General features: G+C 43.6%; 1 protein-coding gene across 1 annotated transcript in view; it reads right to left on the reverse strand.

The window, feature by feature from the left end:
• The window catches only part of CD101 (CD101 molecule), a 57,336-nt gene that overhangs the window by 23,985 nt on the left and 6,972 nt on the right, over positions 1 to 26,379 (reverse strand). The window contains exons 2-6 of the mRNA XM_030204033.1: positions 24,507 to 24,890; positions 19,588 to 19,995; positions 15,836 to 16,225; positions 14,659 to 15,051; positions 11,697 to 12,092 (exon numbers count right to left, since the gene is read on the reverse strand). Of these exons, the coding sequence (XP_030059893.1) occupies positions 11,697 to 12,092; positions 14,659 to 15,051; positions 15,836 to 16,225; positions 19,588 to 19,995; positions 24,507 to 24,890 (1,971 nt within the window). The remainder of the gene's footprint in view (positions 1 to 11,696; positions 12,093 to 14,658; positions 15,052 to 15,835; positions 16,226 to 19,587; positions 19,996 to 24,506; positions 24,891 to 26,379) is intronic.

Genomic DNA, 26,379 nt, shown 5'->3' on the forward strand with positions numbered 1-26,379 from the left:
CTGCAACGGAACCCTGTGCACTGAACAGGATTTCCGGTTACAACTCCGGAGCGGAAGTGGAGGACCCCTTTACAATGTGTTTTGACAACTTTGAACAGTTTTGTGTCATCTGCAAATTTAATCACCTCACTCGTCGTTCCAATTTCCAGATCACATATAAATATTTTAAATAGCACTGGTCCCAGTACAGATCCTTGCGGCACTCCACTATTCACCCTCCTCCATTGAGAAAAATGGCCATTTAACCCTACTCTCTATTTTCTGTCCAGTAACCAATTCCACATCCAAGGACATTGCCTCCTATACAATGAATTTTTAATTTTCTCAGGAGTCTCTCATGAGGAACTTTGTCAAAAGTTTTCTGAAAATCTAGATAAACTACACCAGCTCACCATTATCCACATGTTTATTCATGCCTTCAAAGAAATGAAGCAAATTGGTTGAGGCAAGACTTCTTTTGGCTAAACCCATCCTGACTCTGTCCCATTAAACCATGTGTGTCTATGTGTTCTGTAATTTTATTCTATATAATAGTTTCCACTATCTTGTCCTGGACTGACATCAGGCTTACCGGTCTGTAATTTCCCCGGATCACCCCTGGAACCCTTTTTAAAAATTGGCATTACATTGGCCACCCTCCAATCTTCAGGTACTATGGACGATTTTAATGACAGGTTACAGATCACTAAGGGGGTCTTTTACTAAAGCTTAGCTTGAGTTATTTGCAGCAGGACCCACAGGAATAAAATGGGCTCTACTGCAGATAACTCAAGCTAAGTTTTAGTAAAAGACTCCCTTAGATCAGCAATTTCATGTTTGAGTTCTTTCAGTACCCTGGGGTGTATACCATCGGGTCCAGAAGATTTATCATTCTTTAACTTGTCGATTTGGCTCAGAGATGCTGGACACCTGGGGCAGTAAGTAGGGAAAGGGAGATACTGACTACAAGGGATGTAGAGGAAGAGGGAAGGAGAGATGCTAGATTAAGGGAAGAGTCGGATGGGGATGGTTGGCCTGGAAGAAGCAAATGGCTGATGGCTTGCTTTGAGCATCCAATACCCTTGGGCCAGCACTGGGTAGTACTTGAAAGCATAACAAGAACAATATGGAGCCAGTCAAAGATGTGAGTCACAGCACAGTAGACTGCCCTCTAGAATATCAGGGTTCAGTTCTTGAGTCCACCTTCATCTATGTGGGCTGGCTAGAGATGGCCAAGGTTGATACTCCCAGTCATTATGTAATAGTGATGACTACTGGCTGACATGTCAGGTCACATCAGAAGAAGACTAAATGATGTAAATAAATAAATACAGATTTAATAAAAACATCATCCAGTCTACTTTTCTTTTGCTGTCACCTTCACTGTGTTTGTTGCTTTTGTGCCTTGCGAGGGACCTTGTTCTTCTGTTTCTCGTTGATGCCAGGTTACCTTACATTATTACATTTGGAGATTTGTAACCCGCAGTAGCCTTCCAAGTTCAGTGCGGTTTACATAATAAAAGAAACCAGGCAATCCCCGAGATATTACACCATCAACATTCTCCAACAATGCTTCTAAATGACAAATTTTTGGAACAGCTAAAATATTTTATAATCCGAAAGTCGTCTAATATAAATGGGCAAAGAGTTCCAACATGCCGTCAACTCATATGTAAACTGCTTTGATAACGTACACTTATATATTATTACATTTATTATAGAGAGGAAGTTGAGAATCAAATAATATCTAGCCATAATGTTACAATTTCTTGTGGATAAGTGAGTAAGATGAGACATATAACTTGGGCCCTGACACTGAAGAATTAGAAAAACCAAAGAATATAGTTTAAAAATAAACTGTGGCTCGACAGGCAACCAATGAAGTGTCCGGTACAATGGTGTTACTCTCTCGAATTTAGGCATCCTATAAATTACCCGTGCAGTAGTGTTTTACACTGTTTGAAGTCTTTTCCGGATTGATTCCAAGCATCCCACATATATAACTTTACAATAATCTATATGAGATAATATCAAATGTCTGAACAATAAGTTGAAAAACCTCTTCTTCAAAGTAAGATCTCATCTGTCTAGGTTTTCAAAGGAGCATAAATATCTTTATGAGGCTCAAAAGTCAGAAAATTATCCACAATGATTTTAAGCTGGGAAATAACTGGATGCCTACAGTATATGCCCTTTGGCTGAACAGTGTTGGATCAATGATTGGGCTACATATATTATTATTTAGGGAGTCTTTTACTAAGGTGAGCTAGCATTTTTAGCTCGCACTAGGAATCAGCTGGCACTAAATGCTGAGATGTCTATAGGACGCCCATTTTGTGAGTACCTGTGTTGCATTTACTTCTAGTTGCAATTTAGTTTTTTATCTTGGATTGTTGGAACTCTTGTTTTCCCCCCGAAGCAGCTTGGATTGCGAAACAGGGACCCCCTGTCGGGATTGAAGAAGACAGTTTCAAGATAAGTGGTGTAGAGATTTGAACATTTGCAATGTATGATCATGTATTGTTGTTAATTTTGATGCTGTATCAGTGAGAGTAATTGCTTACTAAGGATGTTTTTTGATCAAAAAATAAGTGGGAGTTTTTTTATGACTGATGATTGATTATTTATTTGTATCCCACATTTTCCCATCTATTTGCAGGCTCAATGTGGCTAACATAGTACCGTAGGCATGCACCAAGCCAGTAAGGAACAAATACAAAGTGGTATTATGGTAGAATAAGATACAAGTGTACAGACACATTTGGGAATCGTAGAGAGGAGTTGCGTTAAGTCCATTATTAGCATTAGATAATTGTGTAGTAGGGTTCAGACTTTTAGGTTATGTCAGTAAGGTATGTTTTTTTGAATAGGTAGGTTTTTAGTGATTTCCTGAAGTTTAGATTATTGTGAGCCACCTATATATATATATTGAAGGCTTGCCTTACAGATAGGTGTGTCTCCTTTTCTACTGAGGTTTTTCTTTCTCCACTTTTTAAGATTAATGCAATTCTCCTGACAGATCATTTATGTAGAATTTTTTTGAGTTGCATGCTATTGAACTTTCCCCATTTGTCGTTAATTACTCCTCGTGAATTATTTAATTGATTTTTGAAATATTGAAATTTCCCCCCAGTGCACAAATTACACATTTTGCCTAGAAGATTACCTGACCAGAATATGACTATAGAGGCACAGTCTTGTCCAAATGTTTTTTCATATGATAGTTTGGATGATACTGGTTTGCTAGAGTGGCTAGTGGAAGAAGCATTTGTTTTTTTTTTTCCAGGATAAATAATCAGTCTTAAGGCTATACTTTTGCTGTCAGGATACTTCTTTCTTAGGTAGGAAGGTTCAGGTTTTTCCTGATGTATCCCACTGGACTCGGGATACAGAGGAAGCAGTTTTGGGCTCTCTGACAAGATTTTATTTCTCTGGGAGCTACATTTCTTTAAGATTTCCTTGTAAGTGTGGAACTTGGTTTGAGAATCATCGATATATCTTTTATGAACCCTGTCATCTAAGATGTTTCTTGGAAAGGATGAGGGGTTTCTAGGCTAGCCAATGGATGATAGATAATCTGGGCAGAATTTTTCTTCAGTATATTATGTCCGCTTCTTTTAAATTATTTTTCCTGTTTTGCCACGTGAATCTCTCTGTGGCTTAGTTCTCGCGAAATTCAGTTATAATGGGCTAATTGATGTGGCATAGCCCAGGTCCACCCTCTTTGGACTCAAGCCCATCCAGTAGCGGCACAGCAGCGATGTGGCTGGCAGGGATCACCAAACTCTGCCAGCTGAAGACTCCCAGCATCTCTCCCTCCAGGAGATGAGGGGGGGGGGGGTGTCAGAAATGGAGTACTACCTGGCCTCTGGTATCAGCTGCCATTACCTCTGGACTGACCAATTCCTTTCTTCAGAGAATTAGGAGTTTAACTGCTGGCTCGGTATGGATCCTGCTGGAGTCTGCATAGATAGGAGGTCTGGAGCACTCCTTGGGGCAAGTACAGGTAACGCCGAGCCCAGACCGCAGATCAACACCTCCTCAGCTGATGGCAACACGATCTCCAGTACATGAGGCACCCCTTATGGGATATGGCACTGGAAAGGTTGCCAAGCAGAGAAGCAGTGTTTCCAGGAGAGCCTGACTGGTGTTGCCAAGGGTCATCTGAACAGTGAAGGGGTGAGAGTGATGTTGTGGGCTTCAGTTGGTCTGCTCAGTACCCATGAGGATGCTGGAGATGAGGTAGGTGTAGAGGCATCTCGAGGAATGTTAATACTACCAAAGTCATTACTCAATAAACCTCAAGAGCTTACAATGGAAATGATTTGCATTTCAATTTCTGATCTGGCAAAGACTATCACCCCAGTTATACAAACCTTACCTCTTAGATTACTATGTATTTTATTTATTTCATTTCATTTGTATCCCACCTTTCTCCAAAGTGGGTAACAGAAAAACATACATAGTATCAATAAAAACATAAAACATAACTAACAGCAAAAATCAGCAACAATCAGTACATCAACCCAATTAGCTGTAAAACAATTATTTGAATACACTTAATTCTTCTAGAAAGGCCTTTAAAAAATAGTGAGTCTTCAAGAATCATTTAAAATGCTGAACATTATCACACAATCTTAAATGCCCAGGTAAACCATTCCACAATAAAGGACCAGCAATTGAAAATGCTCGCATCTTTGTATCCACATAGTGATACATCGTTGGAGAAGGCATACAGAGCTGTTTAGAAGTCTCAGATCTTATGATTGTCCTGATTCCCGGCTTGTACATTTTAAAAACTTTACAAAAATAATCAGGAACAATCCCATCTACATGCTGATGTATCAACACTAGAACCTTAAAACACAACAAGCAGCCAGTGTAATTTTTTTTAATACTGGAGTAATATGCTCTGACATTCCAGTAATCAAACGTGCTGCCACATTCTGGACAACCTGCAGAACCTGAAACCTAAAGGTAGACATACCCAAATATAAAAAATTACAATAATTCATTTTTTTTAGCACCAGACTCTGCACAATTGTTCAAAAATCATAAGGCAGCACCATCCCCTCAATTTGCTCAATACCCGAAATGAAAGAAAGATGTAGAAATAAGATGATCTACTTGTTTTTGCATAGTCAAATTACTATTCAAAATCTCCAAGACTACAGAAAAGTAGTTTCATGGTAATCTTTTCTCCCCAATTATAAAAAAATCATTGATAAGAATCAAGAGTTCTACCCACACACATTATATCTGTTTTAGAGACATTCAATGTCTGTGTTGTCCCATCCAATTCATAAGCTCATCCAAAAATTTCTTTAACTTCAGTCTCGGATCATAACTACAGTAGAATCTAAGGTGCTTGCCACTGAAGAGGAGCCAGATGAGATCAAAACTGAGACTACACAATGGCAAGATACTGTTGAAAATCAATCTTTAGTACAAATTCAAACAGTTCAGAAAACCTGCATAAATGGAAGAAGGCAAAATTCTTTCACATAAATTTGCTGAACACATGGACTCCCATGAGGAGACGACTGTGGGTCTGAGATCACATCACAATCTGCAAGTCCTGTTTGGAAACCAGCTCTCAGCTGTCCAGAAAGCAGATTTAGAGTGACAGGTTCAATATGGATCTATTTCCAGTCTCTCAGGCCAAACACATCTTGTGCACCATGGCATTATCACAAACCCAGGGGTGGTCATTAGGCAGTGACCTTATCAAACTCTGGATGCTCAACAGGCTGTGGATAAGGAAGTGGAAGAGATATTTGAATGTGGTGTCATAGAAGAATCTACCAGCAACTGGTAATCTGCATCTTACTGGTTCCTAAGCTAGATGGGAACATCTGGTTCTGTACTGACTTCCAGAAGGCTAATGCAGTGTTCAAAGTTGAGGCCTATCTAATGAGCAGCTCAGTTCATTTCAATGTTGGACCTGATCAAGGGGTATTGGCAGGTACCCCTTTCTCAGTTGCCAGGAGAAGACTGCCTTCTCTACACTCTCAGGGATTACTGCAGTTTATGATGCTGCCCTTCAGACTTCATGGGGCTCCTGCTACGTTCCAGCACCTGGTCGATTGCCTGTTGAGGCCACATGAAGCCTATGGGGCAACATACCTAGATGACATTTTGTCATGTGTAGCCCAAAATGGGGGTCCCATTTGTTTCAGGTACAAGCCGTCCTGTCAAGTTTGAGGAAAGTGAGGTTTACAGCAAACCTGAAGAAATGTTTCCTGGGTGGACAAGAAGTCCAGTACCTGGGATAGTTTATTGGGAATGAGCAAGTATGGCCTCAGATCTGGAAGCGGAGGTGATCACCCAAGTCCCCATCCCTCAAACCAAGTAGCAAGTTTGTGCATTCCTTGGACTTGTATGGCCTCAGATCTGGAAGTGGAGGTGATCACCCATCCCTCAAACCAAGTAGCAAGTTTGTGCATTCCTTGGACTGGTATGGCCTCAGATATGGAAGTGGAGGTGATCACCCAGGTCCCCATCCCTCAAACCAAGTAGCAAGTTTGTGCATTCCTTGGACTGGTCAGTTATTACCAATGATTCATTCCCAGCTTTACTGAGAAAGCAGAGCCCATCACTCGCCTTCTTCAGAAGAAAGCTCCAGATAAGGTTTACTGGTTGATGGAGTCGGATACCATTTTCTGAAGCCTGAAGGATGCTCTATGCTCCAAATCTGTCTTGATGAGCCTTGACTTCACTAGATCATTTGTTGTACAATCTGATATGTCTTATGTGGGCCTTGGTGCTGTCATAACCCAAGAACTAGATGGGAAAGAACACCCCGTGGCCTTCATCAACCATAAACTGCTTCCTTGTGAACAGAATTATGCAGTGATTGAAAAAGAGTCCCTGGTAGTCAAGTGAGTACTGGAACTCATATTTTGAGGTACAGCACTAGGCTGGCCAGAAGCACTAGATCAATTCTTCTCTTGGGCAGTGGCCCCCAATTGATGCAGGTGCTCAACAGGGCATGGTTAAGCTAAGGGGGAAGGTATGTGGTAAAGCCTACCAGTCCCCCTTTAAGAAACTTCCTCATAGAGCTACCTTAAGAGGCCAGGTTCACCCATGCACACTAGAGAGAGCGGAGTTCAACCAGGGCAGATTAAAACCCGGTCTAGAAACAGGTCAGGGAGGCTCCAGGAATAGAACAGAACACAGAAGTTCTCCAGCCTATGCCTCAACCATCTATGTGTAAGACAATACAATACTGCCACCCTGAGAACCTGATTCTCTTTTTCCCGGCTAGAGCCAGGCCTGGGTTTGTGTATGATTATTTTAAAAGCTGTTGAATACTGTGTTTTGGCCCAGGCAAGAACCAGTCCTAGAAAGACTTTCCATTGCTTTGCAAGAGACTTTATTACCCAAATACCATGCCTATGAAGCAACAGGCTTCAGTATGCCTGAGTTGAAATAATAATGGGATTAATATTCTGCCTGCAGCAGTAAGTGCTTGTAAGACATGTGGCTCTATGCATTGAATATCTGTTAATGGGGCACCAGCTGATATTTAAACTGGTGCTTAATGCATAAAGTTGGGACATCCTTTTTGCTGTCCTAACTTTATATACTTACTTAACTGGTTAGCGGATTGAATATTGCCGCAACCTAAGTTGTGGCTCTGCCCAAACTCTGTCCCTTGACTGTTAGGGAATGAGGGTTAGCGGAGATATTCAGAAGACTACCCAGTTAAGAACTGCTGAATATCAGTGGCCAGCCAGCTCAATGGGGTTAAACCTCATTATTTTGTTATTTGTACAATTTATCTTACTTCCATTCAAAGATGACCATTAGTTTGTTTTAAAAGTTCAGTTTTACAAGGTTTTCCCCCCCCTGTTTGTAGCATCTTAACTCAGAGCAGTTAAAGCAGTCTTTGAAATGCTAATTTATTCTATTTAGTTTTCCCTCTCACCCTGCCCCACACCTATCCACCTCACTGACGGGCTGCTGCTCAAAACCTAACACTGGCACTAAAGACAATTAGCACAGGCGTTAGTGTGCTGCCCAATGCTCTAATGGTTTCAGAGTGGGCATTTGCACAGAACACATCTAACTGCATTTCAAAGCATTTACATGCTGTCATTTCATACCACGTCAGAATTAAAAAAAAAAAAAAAAAAAGTTTTGAGGCACATTTAGCACCACAAAAATAATGCCAGGTCTGGGGCAGCGTTAGAAGTGCTGGTTGAGAGAAGGGGTGTCTGAAGACACCTCTTCTCACCCACCAATCCGACCATCTTGCTCCGATTGGGCTTCCCTGTTACTGTGTCCCCCCTCCCTTCTTCCTTAGTATCAGCCTGACCTTTAAAAAACATTTCTTGTGCTCCAGTGGACCCCTGCCCCCCCCCCCAAAAACAGTAAAAACTACGGTGGTCCAGTGGACCCCTGATCCCCCCCCCCTTCAAAATCTTTAAAAAAGCTCTGGTGGTCCAGTGGGACCCCAGTTAAGCCAGACCAAGACACCCCTCTTGAAATCTACCCTGCGGCCTAGCGGTGTTCCTCCCCCCCCCCAATCATACCTGGTAGGGGAGAGAAAGGAAGGATGCCTACTCCCTCCTGCTCTGGGTGCGTTATCAAAATGGCAACACCCTGCCCCGTCCAGTGCATTCTGGGATGCACCGATCAGAGCCTAAATACCATATAAGGGAAAAACTCCCAGGATGCACCAGATAGGGCGGGGTGCTGTCATTTTCATGACACGCCCAAAGCAGGAGAGGTTTGGGGGGGAGGGGGTTCTGGCCTGGCTGGGATACCACTGGAACACCAGGCCATTTTCAAAGTGTTTGGAGGGAGGGGGGTCGGGGTCCACTGGACCACCAGGGCCTTTGTAAGAGGGCTGGGAGGGATCCACCGGACCACCAGGGATTTCTTTTTACAGGTCAGGGGAGTTCTGCCCAATGTTGCTCGGCCGGGCCAAGTTTTTTTCTTTAACATATTAATAGGGAAGGGGTTGGGATAAAGGACACTGCAGCATGATTTTTTTTTTTTTTTAAGAAACTTCAACTTTCCTGTCAGTGCCTGACCCAATCAGCACTCAGGCACTGATAGAAAAATTAGAACAGAATAGTAAGCAGCTAATTAATACTGAGATTTTAACGTGGCATTAATTTGCATGCTCATTATTCTGAGCATGCCATGTCAGTTTTGCTGTGCTAGGTTTGTAGTAGAATGTGATTCTACTGAGAACCTTTGAGTATTGGCCCCTGACAGATTTTCTTATATAGACGTTTAGAAAGCAGAGAGACTTATTGTCATTCAGATCCTGCCTTAAAATTCACCTTTTTGAGGCCGCTTTTAAATCTTAAAACATGGCCTTGTGGCTTTAATCAGTTTCTACAATAATGATAATCCTAAAGCCTCTTTTGTCTATCTGGGGCTGTGAATTCATAGTCCATATTAATATCAGTCATCTTAAACCAATAAATATAAGCAACAGACCATAGATACTAACTGAGTACAACTCCCAGAGCTGTTAAATGTGAACTCGTAATCAACACTGAAATGTCAACAAATACTTTGTTGATGTTTCAGCGTTGATTACGAGTTCACATTTAACAGCTTTGAGAGTTGTACTCAGTTGGTATCTATAGTCTATTGCTTAAATTTATTGGTTTTAGGTAATAGAGATTAATATAGACTCCTGATGCAGGCAACGGTGTCAAAACACGGTTTCTGTCGAGCCCTATGAAGAGATTATTTTAAATAAAGACCATTTTATTTTTGGAGCCCCTAGATAGTGTGTTTTGTGTGGTATTCTCCACTGTTTTTCCCATTTGGATTTTCTTGTGGAGATTTTTCTTCCCCCCTTCTTTTGGTGCTGTGATTTGGCATCCTCCGTGGAGTCAGGCCAGCATCTGAAAAGAAGTGATATCATTAGCCCCACAGCTACCTGGTGTTCTTCAGATTCCCACTGGCCTACTGGAGTCTTCAGCCCTCATACCAAATTCACAGCCCCTGAAGGCTCCAGAATCAGTGACCAGCCAAATTGGCGATGGGAGTTTTTGAAGCAGGGGAGATTGCTTGGTGGGGTTGGAGAGGTGGAGTAGAGACCTTGCTAGAATGGGGACGGGGAAGAGGGAGAGTTCTCGCTGGGGTCTGGGGGAAGGGATGAACATGCTTGCTGGGTTCTGGGAATAGAGAAAGAGAATGTTTCCTGGGGTCTGAGATATTTTGAAACCCCCACATTAATGATGTAATTAGTAGAGGCTGAAATACTGGTGTTTCACACTTTTGTGGGGGTTTAAAGATGTATCTACATGGTGGTGGCCCAACATGTTCATTTGTCTAGGGCCCCTAAAGGGTTAATCCGCTCTGGCAATAAAGGCAAGTTTTGGAAGCTTTATACTCATGGTTTGTTCCTTATATCCTATTAATAGGACATATACTGAATAGTATATTTTAATGCCATCTATAGTAGTTTTACAATAACATATTTAAGATCCCTGCCAGCATCATCTATGTATTATCTATTTTAGGAAGGTGAAGTAAGAATGGCAAATTACAGCTATCTAGATTCTGAAACTCTAACATTTACATACATGTTTACTACTTCTATTCTTTGTGTTTTCCTTTCCCATCATTCTCTCTAGAAAAACTGACAGGGCAAACTTTATCCTATTTGGGCACCAAGAACTGGCAAAAAGCCATGCCTTCCAATATTTAACCCTTCACACTCCAATGATGCTAGGGGTTACCCCTGCAGTAGGAATGCTCCTTTCCCCACCCCCATCCTCCATCTCTATGGTCTGAGTGCAGCAGTGGTGTTCCTTGGTCGGCTGCCATCCGGGGCAGATCGACGCCATGTACCCCCCGGGTGCAGCATGACACTCCCTGGGTGTAGCATTGTTCCCCCCCCCCCCCCCCCCCCCCCGGGTGCATTCTTCTTACCTGCTGGGGTACTGGGAGCAGCCACATGGCTGTTGGCTCTGCCGGTTCCCTGCGCCCTCTGCCCTGGAATAGGAAGTAACAGCAGAGGGCGCAGAGAACCGGCACAGCCGACAGCCGAGTGGCTGCTCCCTGCACCCCTCCTGCAGCGTGTACCCAGGGTGGACCACCCCCCACTGCCCCGCCCTCGGTATGCCACTGGAATGTAGCACTGCCACCACCTCTATAGTGTCCAGTTATGTTTAAAATCCATGAGTTGACCAATCTGCTTGCTCAGTTTGTCAGACCTGTTTTCTAAGATACAGTGCCGTAGTGAGGGCGGCTGACACCCGGGGCGGGTTGCCGCTGCGCACCCCCCCCCCCCCCGGGTGCAGCACGGCGCCCCCCCCCCCTCGGAGCGCATTCTTACTTCGTTTAGAAGCGAGGGGCGGGCGGGAGGGCCGATCCGCACCCGAGTCCACGTCGCTGGGAGCTGCGTCGGCTCCATTGGTTCCTTGCTCTCTCTGCCTCGGAACAGGAAGTAACCTGTTCCGGGGCAGAGGGAGCAAGGAACCAACGGAGACTACACCCCCCCCCCCAGCGCCGTGCACCCGGGGCGGACCGCCTCACTGCCCCCCACTTCCTACGCCACTGCTAAGATACATCCTTTTTTTTTTTTTTTTTACTTCAAGATGAGCTATGTATGTGGTTTTACAACTAGATGCATTTCCTGTTGAGCACTGAACAGGAAACCACAGGGAATGAAGATACAGACACGTCTGGCAATTGAACTCATCTCATTTTTGCTTTGTTTCTCTGTCTGAAAATGAGCTTACCTTGTGGTTTAACCTCTATCATCAAAGAACTGGATGTGGCAGTGGCTCCTGTCATCCATTTGTTTTCTGGGTCCTTTCTCAATATTTCCACTTCACACCTATATCTTGCCATCTCCTTCCTGGTGGCTCTGTGGATCCTCAATCTGGATTTTGTCACCATGGTCCTTGTTTGGAAGTGCTGGTACTTCCTACTCCATTCAATGGTGCCATTGTGGGAAATCTGAACCAGTGTTTGGAAATAATCCCCTGCAATCCCACTTGGCAAAAACTGCCAAGTTATGGACATCGGCACCCCATCCAAGCTGTAACTAGCAGATACTAAGCACGTTAGGTCAAAGTGATTTCCGACTAGGACCACTGGTGTGCGGCTTATTAAAGTCACTTGTAGGCCCAAACCTGTCCAAAAGGAGATCATCAATTAGATTTATGTTGGGTATTCTATTGACAACATTTAAAACAGAAACAATTTCTAAGTACTTTTCTGACTCTATTACACAAACGTCTTCATCCTTTGCCTCTTGTATGGGGGTTCAGGCCCTCTATTTTTCCCAAGGTTTTGCTACACATACCCTACTCCTTAAGCTATTCTTATATGTTGTCACAGGAAAGAGGCTGCACAGTTCCACAGGCTCCTGCCTGTATGACAGTAAATCCTGACATTTTTTTCTCTAGTCTCTGTCATGCCTCTCACAAATTATTGACACAATGCAGAACAGTGCAAATGCTCAATGGGGAGACATGATAAATTATTATATGTTTGCTCTGCCAAAGATCTGGGTGTTTGTGTATGTATGAATGTAAGCACATACACAATGGGGAAATTTTATTGCCTGGAGGAATGCATCCATAAAAGTCTATCTGTCTGTCTATCCATCTACATAAAACAAAGTTTAATATTAAAAGTATGGCAGTCAACGTTCAGCTGGCATCACTTGGTATTTTTAAATGCTGGCTGCCGCTGACTGAATCAGACCTGGATATTTGGTGCCAGCCCTTATCTGGGTACCAGCACTATTTGGTTGTTTGGCAGCGCCCAGAAATTAGCTACAGGTGATATCTGAATAACTAAGGGACCCTTTTACAATACCCCGGTAGAGCTACCGAGGCGTTGGTGCACGCCAACAGCACTACCACCAGTACACCACGGGAGCCGGTGGAAGTTCCGCCCCCAAATGCATGCCATTTCTGACACAACTGGAAATATTTTTTATTTTTACCACAGGGTTAGCGCGGGAGCCCTTACTGCCTAAATAGGAGGCCGTAAGGGCTTCCCCAAGAAATGGCCATGTGGCAAGTTTGTGCTTACCACACAGCCATTTCCTTTTTTTTTTTTTTTTTTAAATCTCACTGCAGTAAAAGGGGCCTCGGTGTGTAGAAATCCACACACACCGCAGGGTCCCTTTTGCTGCAGCTTTGCAAAAGGGGCCCTAGTGTGCATAGTTAGGACTGCAAGTTATACAGTCCAACATACCTGATCAGTTATCAGGGGACTGGCATTGAATATCAGTGATGACATGATAACTTCTGGGTTTGCCGTGACTCCCCCTATCTCATCCTTGGACCACCCTGGCACTTACTGGACATTGCCAAAGCAGTCTACCGGACATTCAGGGGCAATCTTCAGGTAAGTGCCACTGAAAATCCAGGTATGGCCCAGTCAGTGGAACTTATCCAGGTAGCAGCCTCTCTTACCTGGTTAAATCCCACTGAATATGGGCCCAGTAATGGTGATGTTCAACTATACATTTTTACAGGATTACTTTGGAAGGTTGGTATTGGGATGATCTTGATTATTGAGTTTAATCTTAGATAGGGTTATTATACATCCGGGAGGTGTTTTCCAGCCAGCCCAAATGTCCGGATTTGCGGGTGGGCTGGCTGACTGGCTAGTGGGCTCACCCCCCCTCCCCCCGAGGCTCAGGGTACCCTCCCTGAACATACCGTAATGCGCCCTGGTTGTCTAGTGGCCTCTTCGGGGCAGGAAAGAGCCCCAATCTTTCCTGCCCGCTGCCAGTGACCTCCTCACTGCCGCTGCTTCTTCAAAATGGCTTCTGTGACTTCCGAGGAAGTCTTTCCAGGCTACTGCTTGAAGTCTCGGCAGCCATGAAGCAACAACAGAAGCGAGGAGGTCAGCGGTCAGTGGGGTTCTTTCCTGCCCCAAAGAGGCCACTAGACCACCAGGGCGCATCAAGGTAGGTTTGGGGAGGTCACCCTGGCCTGACTCAGGGTGGGAGAGGAGGTGGGTGGATGGATGGAGTCATGTGGGTGTGTGAGTGGAGGGAGGGAGGGAGAGAGAGGACTGTGAAAAGGTGGATGGAGTGTGGGTGGAGGGAGGGGGGGCTTGAAAAAAGATTGATGATGATGGAGACATACATGGAGTGGGAGAAGGGAAAAAGGGGAAATACAGCACATGGATAGAAGGGGATGGAGAGGGGGGCATGCTGCTCATGGATGGGAGGGAAAGAGGGACATGCAGCTCTTGGGGGGGGGGGGGGGCAAGTTGACTGTGCGATGGGGTGTGGCGCAGCAGGAACGTAGCGGGGGGCTGGGGAAGGGGGCAGGGCAAATATTATTTGTGCCCTCTTTTTTTTCTCTGCAAACCCTAATCTTGGAGGAATCTAGGGATCTGAAGGTTATTTAAAGGGAGGGGTCACAAAGCTGAAGATTTGCTTAGGGTACCTAATAGTCTTGAACCAGCCTGGAGTATGTCTCCAGGAGAGGGTTGAAAACCAGTGTTCCTGTCAAATCAAGGACTTTGCTATTTAGAGTTTTCAACTTGTTTCCTTTTCTAGCATTACATTCAATACAAAAGTGAAACGAAAAGGGAGGCATTATATCTAGTTTATAAGCTATCAAATGAGTCCTAAACAGAGTATTTTGTGAAGAACCAAACCAGAAGGTTTCTTATATCACAAAGTTCTAATTAAAATGGGGACGAAAAATTTTTTTTTATTCTACTTACTCAGAGGAACAACCCTTATTGACATCTCCTCAAACTGATCATTCACTTTTCTCCAGCTGCCACCTGCCTCTGAGGTCCACTCTGTCACTTGGCATGTGTAGCTTCCTCCATCTGTCAGAAGAGTGTTGTAGATCCCAAGGGTAAATGTTCTTGCGCTCATCTTCTCCACTGCAACATTACCATAGTTACGGCGCTGCTGATAGATGGAGCCCAGCTTCTGCGAGCCATCTTGCTCAATGCTTGCTATCATTTCCCGTTGCTCTTGGCCTCTAGTGCGATACCAGCTCACAGACAGGGTTTTGGAGGTGTCACTTGCATCACATTGAAAAGTTAAAGATTCTCCCTCAATTATTTGCGAGCTGCTGCTGCTAAGCGACACTTTCAAGTTGCTGTCTGTGAATAGAAACAGATTTTTTTAATAGGCTCTACAGAAGTTTCATATCTCCCTTATAGACATCCTTCAACTTTGCCAACATATGCGAGAAAACTGTCACGGTGAAAATACTGTCTATGTATTGCCACACATGAGACAAATATTAGATTCCTAGACATGGCTTATGGCCCTTAGGGTGGCAGAGTTTGGGAAGGCTGCCTAAAAAAGTTAAGTGTTCCCAGCTCCTCCTTCAATCTCACAAGGTGAAGATGGGACACTATATGAGGAGGGATGGAGGGAATCTCAGCTATTGCACAACAGTGTCACCTATAGGTGGGGTTTGGGGGTACCAAGCTCTAAAGAGAAGGTAGGTCAGTGGTCGCTTACCAAGACCTGTCACTACATTGACAACATTATAGAGGTAAGAAAGGGAGGAAACAAAAAGAGAGGGTGAGGAGAGGACAGAGAACATGTGGTAGTTGCGAGAGAAGGTCTGTAATGCTGTAGGCCTAGCTGGGGAATGTTCCTCTTAAGGTGGGGAAATGCAAAGAACCAGGAGAAGCATCCAGGCATGAATAACTAAATAATGGCTAATTAACCACATGAAATACTGCCTTTGAAATGTAAGGCACTAAAGTGATATTTTTTAAGGTTCAGAAGCTTATGGAAAAACTAAGGAGGAAATATTATTTGATTACAAAACTCCTCAGCATAATCCTTCTTTTCAATGCCCAATGAGAATTGTTGTCTAACCAGCAAGATTCCCAGAGCATTTCTGAAATTTACCTTTAGGCAGATACTAACCTAGAAATTTAATATTCAAGGAAACATTCGGTGATCGCTTGCTTTGAACAGCCGTGAATCCCATGTCTGTCCTCGCCATCTCAGACACTTCACAATGGTAAATGCCTTCATCTGAGAGCCCCACGTGCTGGATTTTTAAGACATAATCTTCTTTGCTTTTCCTGGCAACATTAAGTTCTCCCAGGCTCTCTCTCATGCCATATTCAGTGTTGATTAAGATGGGCACCCCGTGAGCATCAACTCGAGCAATTTCAGAGTTATTCCGCTGCCAGGCTACCTGGAAGAAGCGAGCAGCTAGGTTTTGGGCTTTTAGTGAGCAAGTGACATTGAAAGGCTTTCCGATGGTAAGATCATTTTTACCAGCATCAGTGTTCACTTCAAAATCTCTGCCTGGCAACAGAAAATAGAAACAAAGGCAAGGTATGTTTTAGATGGCAAAGCTGGGTGCTCTCCAAATGTTTTATGCTTGGTTAACGAAACAGAACAATTGCTACATTCAGTACACTTTATGTTTCAACATTTTTTATTGATAATATACACATATTATCACAACCATAATCAGGGGTCCACAACATGTTGCCCCAAATACTTCCAATCTTACAAAACAGTGATAACATCCATCATCAAACTTTTAAACATTTTCTCCCCACCTCCCTCCCAACCCCCCCAAGTATCTCCCAATCGAGCCCTGTGTTCTTATAGGTTCGGTTGGTGTCTCTCCCCTTCCCTCCCCCTCCCCCCCCTCCCCCCCCCCAAAAAAGAGGGCAAGACAAGGAAGCTTGATCACCACTCTACATCAAAGAAGAACTATAGGTACAAATATATAACCTTGTGTCTAACATGTCAAATTCAAGAACAGACTGCGGCCTCGCGGGCTCAACGTATCTATGTACCCATTCCAAGTTTGCATAAAGGCCTTTTTCTTCTTAGGGGATCCCCGCGCCTCTCTGGCCTCCCATGTGGCTAGCAAATGAATTTGATTCCTCCATTGCCAGTAGGCCGGGGGATCCGGGGAGACCCAGTGTTGTAATATAGATTTCTTGGCCACTAAACATACTTTTCGACACCAAGTCCTTATCCCCGTATCCTTCATCCGAAACGCTGAATGTGTATCTAGAATATAGTGGTCCCAGGATCCCCTTATTACTCCTCCCACTATTGTGGACATATATGTCTGGATTCATTCAGTACACTTTAATGTGAATAAGTATCACTACACTACATAAGACTTTTTCTTTTTGCCTAATGGCTTCACCCATGGGATTCCCCCTCCCATATCTACCTGTTTAGGGTTCAACCAAGGTGATATTATGGTCTCTCTGATCCATCCTGCTCCCTCTAACTCAACTTCCTATTTCTGCAGGGGCAGGATGGATCAGATAGATTGTTGTGGAGCAGGCCTCAGGCAGCCTAGAAGGATCGCTGCACTGCCGTGGCTTAATAGAAGATACTTTTGAAGGTATACAGCGAGGGGAGTGGAGATTGAGACGCTGAACCTGCAGAATGGTGGGGAAAAAGACATTGGATCATGCTGCTGATGGGGTTTGTGGGGTGCTTAATATTTTCAGCCTCATAGGTAAGATGACCCTGTTTTTTAAAGGCATTTTTTAGTCAAAAAGTCTTGACTTATAGTCAAGTATATAAGGTATCTTGCATATCACATATTTGCAAGAGGAGATTTACACACTGGTGAAGTAAGGGTGGGATATAGGCAGGGCTCCCACTTAATCAAATAACTTACAGAATACTGTGTTACACGTGTCCCTGCCCAGTGGCATATTTATTCAAAGTGCATGTGTTGTGTATGCACCCCCTAGTCAGACCCAGCCCCCCGCTCCCCGGCCCATGCCTTAAAATCATCGCCATCCGGGTAGCAGCACTCATAGGCTGCCTGCGGCCTCCATCAGGACTTTCTCTTTGAACCATCCCGCCCTTCACAAAACAGGAAGCTACTTCAGAAGGGGTGGGATGGTTCAGAGAGAAAGTCCTGGTGTAGGCCGCAAGCAACCTGAGTGCCGCTGCCTAGGCAAAGACTGGAGCGGAGGTGATTTTAAGGTACTGGGGGGGGGGGGGGGGGGACATCTAAATGGAGGCGAAAGCTATAGAGCTGCTCCCAATGCTTTCTGCTCATAGGCAGCGGAATAAGGTGGTACCACAGATATTTTGCTCAACACAGTGTTTTTGTTGATTTTATGTATGTTTCAATTGTAAACCACTGAGAACATTGGGATTATGCGGTATATAAAATTTTAAATAAATAAATAAACAGCATCAGCAGCTACAGAGCTTGGGGGGAGAGGACGAATATTGCCGATTTTGGTTCCTCCTCCCCCGCTGCTGCTAACCCTTAAGTCCATGGTTTTTCTTCAGTTTTCCCACTGCTTTATGATCTTGCTTTCCAGTGAATTGTGCTTTACAGATACACTTCACCACTGAATGCCATCAGACCTAGATTTAAAACATAGGCATTGAGGAGAAAAAGGTCCTCCCTCCTGAAAAGAACAGTGTATGGCAGGCAACACCCCCTCCCCGGAAATCACTACCCCAACGCCAAACTGCATACCCCCCCCCCCCCCCCCATCTGGGCTTATTCTATAACAACATGCGTAACTTAATTGGCTTAATAAGCCAATCAGCGTTTTTAACAGCTCTTAACAATAATGAGCACTAATTGGCAATAATTAGAATTTGCAAGCACAACTCTCTAAGCATATTCTGTGATGAACTGCGCCTAAATTCTAATGTGCGCAGTTCAAAAGGGGCAAGGTTATGGGCAGGGACACGGGCATTTTGTGGGCATTTCCAAATTTACAATCTACACACAGAGATTTATGCCACATTTTCATTGTTGTAAATGGATGTCCATAGTTTTTGGCGCTGGGATATCAACTAAGCATATTCAATATGCCACGCATAAATCTAGGTGCCGTTTATAGAATACGCTTAGACGGAAACGTTTACTGCACCGATTTTTTAGGTGGCTTATATAAAAAATGGTCCTTAAGGGCTAAATATCGGCACAAGCGTCCAAGTGCTAACTCTACCCCCCTCCCCCCCTCCCAACATAGCTGACTTTGAGTTGGGCGCTAACCACAAATTTCAGCGGCACTTAGCCAGTTAAGTGCCACTGAAAATTAATGGCTAGCCCTGACCAAGCAATTTAACCGGTCAACGGACGGCTAAATCATTTTGAATATTGGCTGGTTAGTGCCTAAATTCTATAGTGCGCAACTACAAAAGGGGTGTGTACATGGGCGGATCAGGGGTGTGTCTTACAGTAGCATGCATAAGTTATAGAATGCTATTACACGTGCAATTGCCAACTTCATTAACACCACCCCTTGACAGGGTGTAAGTGCTCATGTCTAAAGTTAAGCATGCACATGCCAACTTATGCTGTACTCTATGACAACAATTTCATGCGCAATTCCTGTTATAAAATTTGCGCTTAGTGCCTGATTTTTGACACACTTTCTTGAATTTATCCCTAAGAGACTTGCTCAGTATCACAAGGAGTACCAGTGATACTGCACTCTGGTTTCTGTGGTTCTCAGCCCTCTGCTCTAACCATTACAATCTAATCAGTAGACCACTCCTCCACTCCTATAAACAATACAGTTTTGCAAATGAACAACAAACAAAGCCAATTTCTATATCGTCTCCTGACATTCTATATGCAGTGGTGCCATGTGAGCCTGTTGAATGGAGGAAATTGTGCAGGATCAGATTGTGTAGAGGTTTTGTCAGCTTACCAATGCTTGTTACTATAACTTCTGCTTTGCTGGTTTCTTTCCTGGCAATGTCTTTCCAGGTCCTGTCTGGATCCTGGATCCACTCCACGGCCTTGCAGTAAAAGTGACCCTGATCTGAGGGCTGCAGCTTGCTGATGGACAGCTTGTAGAATGTCAGCCCAATCTTGTCCAGTTGAACGTCACCTGAAGAAAACCTCTGGGTGTATAAGGCTCCTGGCTTCAGCACCAAATCCTTGGTGAGAGAAAGGATCTCTGTGCTGTTTCCACCTGACTGGAGGTACCACGTCAGAGAGAGATGGGTGTGCTGGAAAGTTGTTGTAGATGCCTCACACGTCAGCTCTAAGGGGTCTCCTTCCATCTTTTGAAAGGTCTGAGGTGCCATGGTGGCCATCAAGGTGTCTGGAATCACTGAGTTAGAAACAAGCCAAGTATAATCAGTCACTAACAGGCTACTTTTAATAATCTACAGTACTGTACTTCCTTTATATGTCAAACCAACTAGAAGGGTGACTTATTTAGGGAGGAAATATAAAACATTAAAGGTCTCTGCTCTCTGGAGAAAGATACTGAACTGGAGCATAAGAACATAAGAATTGTCATTCCAGGTCAGACTAAAGGTCCAGCTATCCCAGTATCCTGCTTACAACAATGGCCAATCCAGGACATAAGAACCTGGCAGATTCCCAAAGATGGCAAGGGATAATTAGTCGCTTCCTCCATGTCTATCTTAATAGCAATTATGGACTTTTTCTTCAGGGACTTGTCCAAACCTTTTTTTAAACCCAGATACACCAACTGCTGTTACCACATCCTCCGGCAACGAGTTTCAGAGCTTTACTATTCATTGACTGAAAAAAACAAAACATTTTCTCTTATTTGTTTTAAAAGTATTACCATGTAAATTTATGGGTGTCCCCTAGTCTTTGTATGCCTAGAAGCAGTGGAATGATTAAAATATTTTATTTCAAAACACAGGGAACATGTCAGAGCACATCAGGTTTTTGTATGCTGAGGTGGCAGGGCTGGTGCAAGGGCATTAGTCACGTTGGTCTACCTCGACTTCATTGAAGAAACTCCAAACTCTGCAAAATACAGCTATTAGGTTACTGTGCCATGCCCACCACATAGAACACACCACGCCTTTACTGAAACAATATCATTGGTTTCCCCATCGAACCACATACAAGATTGCTATTCTCACTTTCAAGGTCCTAAGATTAGGTACTCCGGATTACCTTTCCTCGCTTACTATCCTTTACTGTCCTGTTAGGTCTATATTCTTCCTAAACGACCACCATTTAGTTCTGCCCAGCCGGAGATTTGCCTACATAGTGCATTTTTCTTTCTAGCACCCCATACTTGGAATAATCTCCCTCTAACCCTCCGTAGTAATCTCTCTTTCAGGATTTTAAGATAGAAAAACCTTGGCTTTTTCATATAGCTTATGGACAAACAGTGTGATTGAATTTACCAGCTGTATTTGCGTTGGCTGCCTACCCTCTTTTCTCCTCTCCATTTCTTTCCCTCTCTTATTTTCCCCCTTGGTGCGATTGTTTGCTTTCCTATATTTTAATGGAGTTCATTTCTTGTTTCCTTATGTAGCTTGTACACCGCTCTGCTCTGCCCATCAATTAGAGAAGTATAGAATGGCTTGGAAATAAATAAATAGGCAAACCTTCAGATTTGTATCCTTTCTCAATTACCTTTCAGGGTCCTAGCCTGCCCCTCTCCCCCAAAGATTTAATAATTAAACTCTACATTCATGACTATCTCCAATAATGATCCTGTAAAACCCATAACTGGACATCGTGGGAGCATTTCTATAACTGGGAACCCCCTTCCAGGTACCCTGATGCTGTGTGGCCTATTTTGTAACCATAGCTGTGCACCAAGATGTTGTTAGAGAATACTAACATAACCCAGTATCATCACACTTAAATTTTAAGCACCCGCAATTACATCAGCCATAGACTTGGTGAAACTGTGCGCACCTAAATGCGCTGTGGGCACAGCTCTAAACGCGCTGTGATTGGCTCGGAGACTTCCAGGTCTCTCAACTGAGTGAAGCACGGCCAAAAAGGATGTTTTTATTTTTTGGGTGTGAATAATGGCCAAAATGGAAGGCTATTTTTGTGATGGACGCTTTCAACTGCACTTTCTGATATCAGCCGATTGAAAACCGGCTGAAATGGAAGGCTTTTTTTGTGATGGACGCTTTCAACTGCACTCTCCAATATCAGCTGATTTAAAAACGGCCAAAATGGAAGGCTTTTTTGAAGTGGAGCAATTTTTTGTTGTTGTTGTTACTTTTATATCAGTTTTTCAATCCAGCGCAGCCCCAACAAGAGGTAAGACCTCTCGTTAGATTTTTTGGCATATTCCACCGTTAAGGCAATCGGAAAAGGTTAGTGCATCTCATTACAATAGGGTTTCTGCACAATTTGCTCATCTGCATTCTGTTTTCGTTAGCTGCTACCGTCGTCGGAAAAAAGTCTTTAGTGCATGCTAGGGTTTACTACTTGCTCGTTAATGGCTCGTTAAGTTTAGTTAATCTGGCCCTCATTAAAATCTGCATGCGCATCTAGCTGCGCAATCAGTGCTAAGCACAATTCTATAAAGGGCATGCGCCCTTTACAGAATCACGCTTCGCACTGATTTTTTTCCGGTGTTGAAATCTGAACGCTATTTAGAGAATTCCCCCCATGTGCATAACTAGAAGCGTTGCTCATGTCCCGCCTATGCTCCACCCACATGCATGTGCCCCCCTTGCAGTTAGAAGCCATAACACTCACAGACATCCTTATAGAATAGTGCGTAGGATGCTTACACACACAAGTGCTCATTTTCTTTTCACCTACTCGCACAAGAGACACATAACTGGGATACTCTCAGACACTCTAGTTAGCCCCGTTCTCCCAGGCGTGTCTCACCTGCCATCTGTCGGGGCCACTAGGAGATGCGTGGGAGTGTGTTGTGTGGTTTTTGGAACTGTCCTTTGCAGGAGGCGCAGCCTGCTAAAGAGGTGGTGAAATATGGGAGGATCCTGATGGAGGATCCCACGGAGCTAGAGGAAGAAAAGAAGAGTTGTCCAAACCAGTTGATGAGAATAAAGAAAAAGCTAAATAAAGTACCCCGTGTCACTTTTTGTGTTTTTCTGTGGGTTTCATTTTTGTATATCTGTAAAGCTCAGTAGATGAATACACCCAGGAAATTATGGAGGGGAATATTCAGCCCATAGCAGTCAAGTTTTTTATGCTCAAATATTTAGAGCTAGGGCCATACTCAGATACTGACACTGAATATCTGGGTATAAAGTGGCTGCCAGCACTTATATGAGCACCACTGATATTCAGACCAGTACCACATATCTACTCAGTTAAAGTTAGGACAGCCTTTGTGCTGCTCCCAGTTAGCAGACTGAATATCACCGCTAACCAGGTAACTCCTGGCTCTGTCTAAGTTCAATCCCCAGACTGTCCCAACACTACCCAGACAGTGCCAAGGCACTTAGGATTTTCAACAGAATTATCCAGATAGTGCTGCTGAAAATGTGGGTATGAACCCAGTAAGCGAGACTTACCCAGGTAGAAACTGCTCTTATCCAGATAAGTCCTGCTAAATATCGACCCCTGTGTATTGTCTACTAGTGGAAAGCAGTTGAGTGATGAGTAAATAAATTGTGCATAGAAGTAGTGCCCTGAAGCCAGTCTTCCTCCCCCCCCCCCCCCCCCCCCCCCCCCCCCCCCCCCCCCCCCGATTCAGGACCATCAAAAGAAAGTAGGAAGAGGTCTCCACCTTCAATTCCTGTTGCCTTTGGAACTGTCCAATACACAGGCCATCAAGGGTCCCACTACATCCATAATATAAATCACTGAGATACATAGAGGCATATTTTCAAAGCACTTTGGGAGGCTAAGTTCCATAGGTTTCTATGGAACTTTGGGAGGCTAAGTGCTTTGAAAATGAGCTTGATAGAGAACTAAAACCTTCATCAAAGAGAGGGACAACTCTTTATAACATGTAAATAGTGGCAAATGCCACTACTCTGGTTATACCTAACTTCTTCCCTCTCCAACACAAAAAGCATATAAATACTGGCAAATTCCACTACTCTGGCAGTACCTAAAATTTTCCCTCTCCAACACATGAGATTATTATAGGACTTAAACTCCATGGGGGAAGAGGAAGACAGAAAGAGGATTTCAGTTTGTGGAGGTGAATATAAACCTGCCTTTTAGGACGTTAGACCCAGGAAACTTAGTTTCTAAAAACATGATCCACAAACTGTATCCTAATGACCTAAAACTTGGCCATACTGTGGATTGGGAAGCATAGGGAGCTAAGACTAAGTGACAGTAAGCTTGGGAGTATATGAGGAAAGCCCCAATCGGACAGAATACAAAGAAAACCTGCTGCCAGCCACTCACTAAAAAATCCTAGGTGGAATTCATATTAAGACTTCTATGGTTTATAATAAAACTAGTAAAAAAGGCCCGTTTCTGTTTGAAAGGAAACGGGCGCTAGCAAGGTTTTCCTCTGAGTGTGTATGTTTGAGAGAGTGTATGTGAGAGTGACTGTGTGAGAGAGGCTTCTGTTCCTGCTGCTGTGCATTCCCCATGTTGTGCTGATTCGCTGCTCCCTGTATCATGGCTCCGCCCCTCTCCCTTCTACTGGCCAATCTGGTGTGGGTTGTGTGACGTCACTATTACCTACTCCAACTCCAGACCACCTCCAAGGGATCCACGGTTTCAGGCGGCCTCAGAATGTTGGAGGTGAGAATTATTATATAGGATGACAGAATATCAAGTAAAGCATTTTGAACCATTCATTTCTTTTAAGCATGCAAATTTCCCCTCCACCCCCTTGATGTACCCCAATATACAAATTAACTAGAACTCTGAGATGTAATTTATACTTACCTAAAAGGTTCATTTTGTCATTGTATCTTCCCAACCATCTTCCATCTGTATTGGGAGTATGGCACTCATACTCCCCTGTGTCTTCTTCCAGGAGGCTGGCAATGTGGAATAACACAGAGTCGCCTTTCAGCCTTTCTATATAAATCTCTTTGTTCTTGACCCGAGACTCATACATGAAATAGGTAAAGGTGACATTGGATCCCTGAGTGCTGATGATCTGAATCTCCCTTTGTGGAGCAAAGGGCAGGTAAACGGACCAACGGAAATTCTGCTCAGAGGGCCCCAGGTATCCGCTGACCTTACACCAGATAGTGATATGGTAACCTTTAACCCGGTACAGGGGTCCTTTTTCTATGGTTACTTCTCGCTGACTTGCACACAGTCCTGTTTGACAGAAAATACATAACCACAACAATCATATTAATTTTTGTAATTGGTCAGATTAAGAAGCATGCCCCATTTTTATTCTTAAAACAAACACAAAGGAGAACCAAAAACCTCATGGACACAAGCAAAGCAAAAACAAAAAGTGAGGTATTGAAAAAACGAGGAAGTCCAAGCACAATAACATAAAGCTTCTTTATTGAATCTGAAGTACTGCAATCCTACAGTCAGAGGACTCAATACAGCAATGTTTCGGCTGGTGTGCCTTCGTCAGGAGCCTTGGCATAAACAGTACAAGAAAGAAATAATACCATTCACATTGAAGTGGATGCAGTGGAAAGAAATAATACCATTCACATTGAAGTGGATGCAGTGGAAAGAAATTATACCATTCACATTGAAGTGGATGCAGTGGAAAGAAATAATACCATTCACATTGAAGTGGATGCAGTGGAAAGAAATTATATGTAAGGGGTGGAGAATGTCTGTCTTTCTGTGGACAAAATAAGTTCTGAAATTTAACCAAACTGTACCAATTTTGTTTTTAGGGTTTAAAAAAAAAAACACCTGAAAAACATATCGAGTTTGAAAGTGGGACATATCAGATTGGGATAGGAGTTCCAGAGAAACAAACTCCTCAAGAAACTAGTCCAGTGCATTGTAGTGGGAGAAGCAGTTCCAGCTACTATGGCATTGAAACTTTGATATAGTGAAATATAGCAGTTAAAGGACTGCTCATTTCAAACTGACTCTCTCCTTTCCTCTGCTTGCCTGGTCACAGAGACACACACACACGCACGGGAATCAGAAATAAATTTCATGAAGCATGCTCTACTTGCCTTTCCTACCTCCCCCTCCCATTCCTGCCACACCCCTATTCCCGAGAAGCTGCATCTTAGTGACTCAGATTGTAATTTCTTTCTTTCTTGTAAATTCTACTGTGAAACATAATTGAATCATATAGATTTATTAATCATTGCCCTGTGTACTACCAGCTAATATCTGTTGGTCACCCTATGGTTAAATTGTAAATTTCATCCATCAAAATGTGTTAACAGTGGCATCTATATTATCACACTTAAACTATTTCTAAAACAATGCATCATTCAAAACATCTTCCTCTTCCCCTCCAGTTCAAACACATAGAGACAACACAGAATACACACGCATGCATGCACACACGCACACACACAAACACACAAGAAGATGGGTTGGAAAGGATTCAATGAGCCATGCTTTCTCCATTTATTCCTCATCAAGCCTCGATTCTCTTGGAGTGGCAGAGCCAAATTTTGTGCAACTAAATATTCATATTGTTTAGCATCATATTTTTACACTGTCTGTACTACATGAGTTCACAACCACAACATTTTCCAGCTGTCTCCTAGTAGCACATTAACCCCTTACATTCTGCTGCTGTTCATGGCTCCCAAAGCCTGTAGCTACAATGAGACTGGGTAGACCTGAAGAAACCTCTTTGGGAATTCTC

The sequence above is a fragment of the Microcaecilia unicolor genome, chromosome 5 (genome assembly GCF_901765095.1).
Source record: "Microcaecilia unicolor chromosome 5, aMicUni1.1, whole genome shotgun sequence".
In the NCBI taxonomy this organism is placed as follows: Eukaryota; Metazoa; Chordata; class Amphibia; order Gymnophiona; family Siphonopidae; genus Microcaecilia; species Microcaecilia unicolor.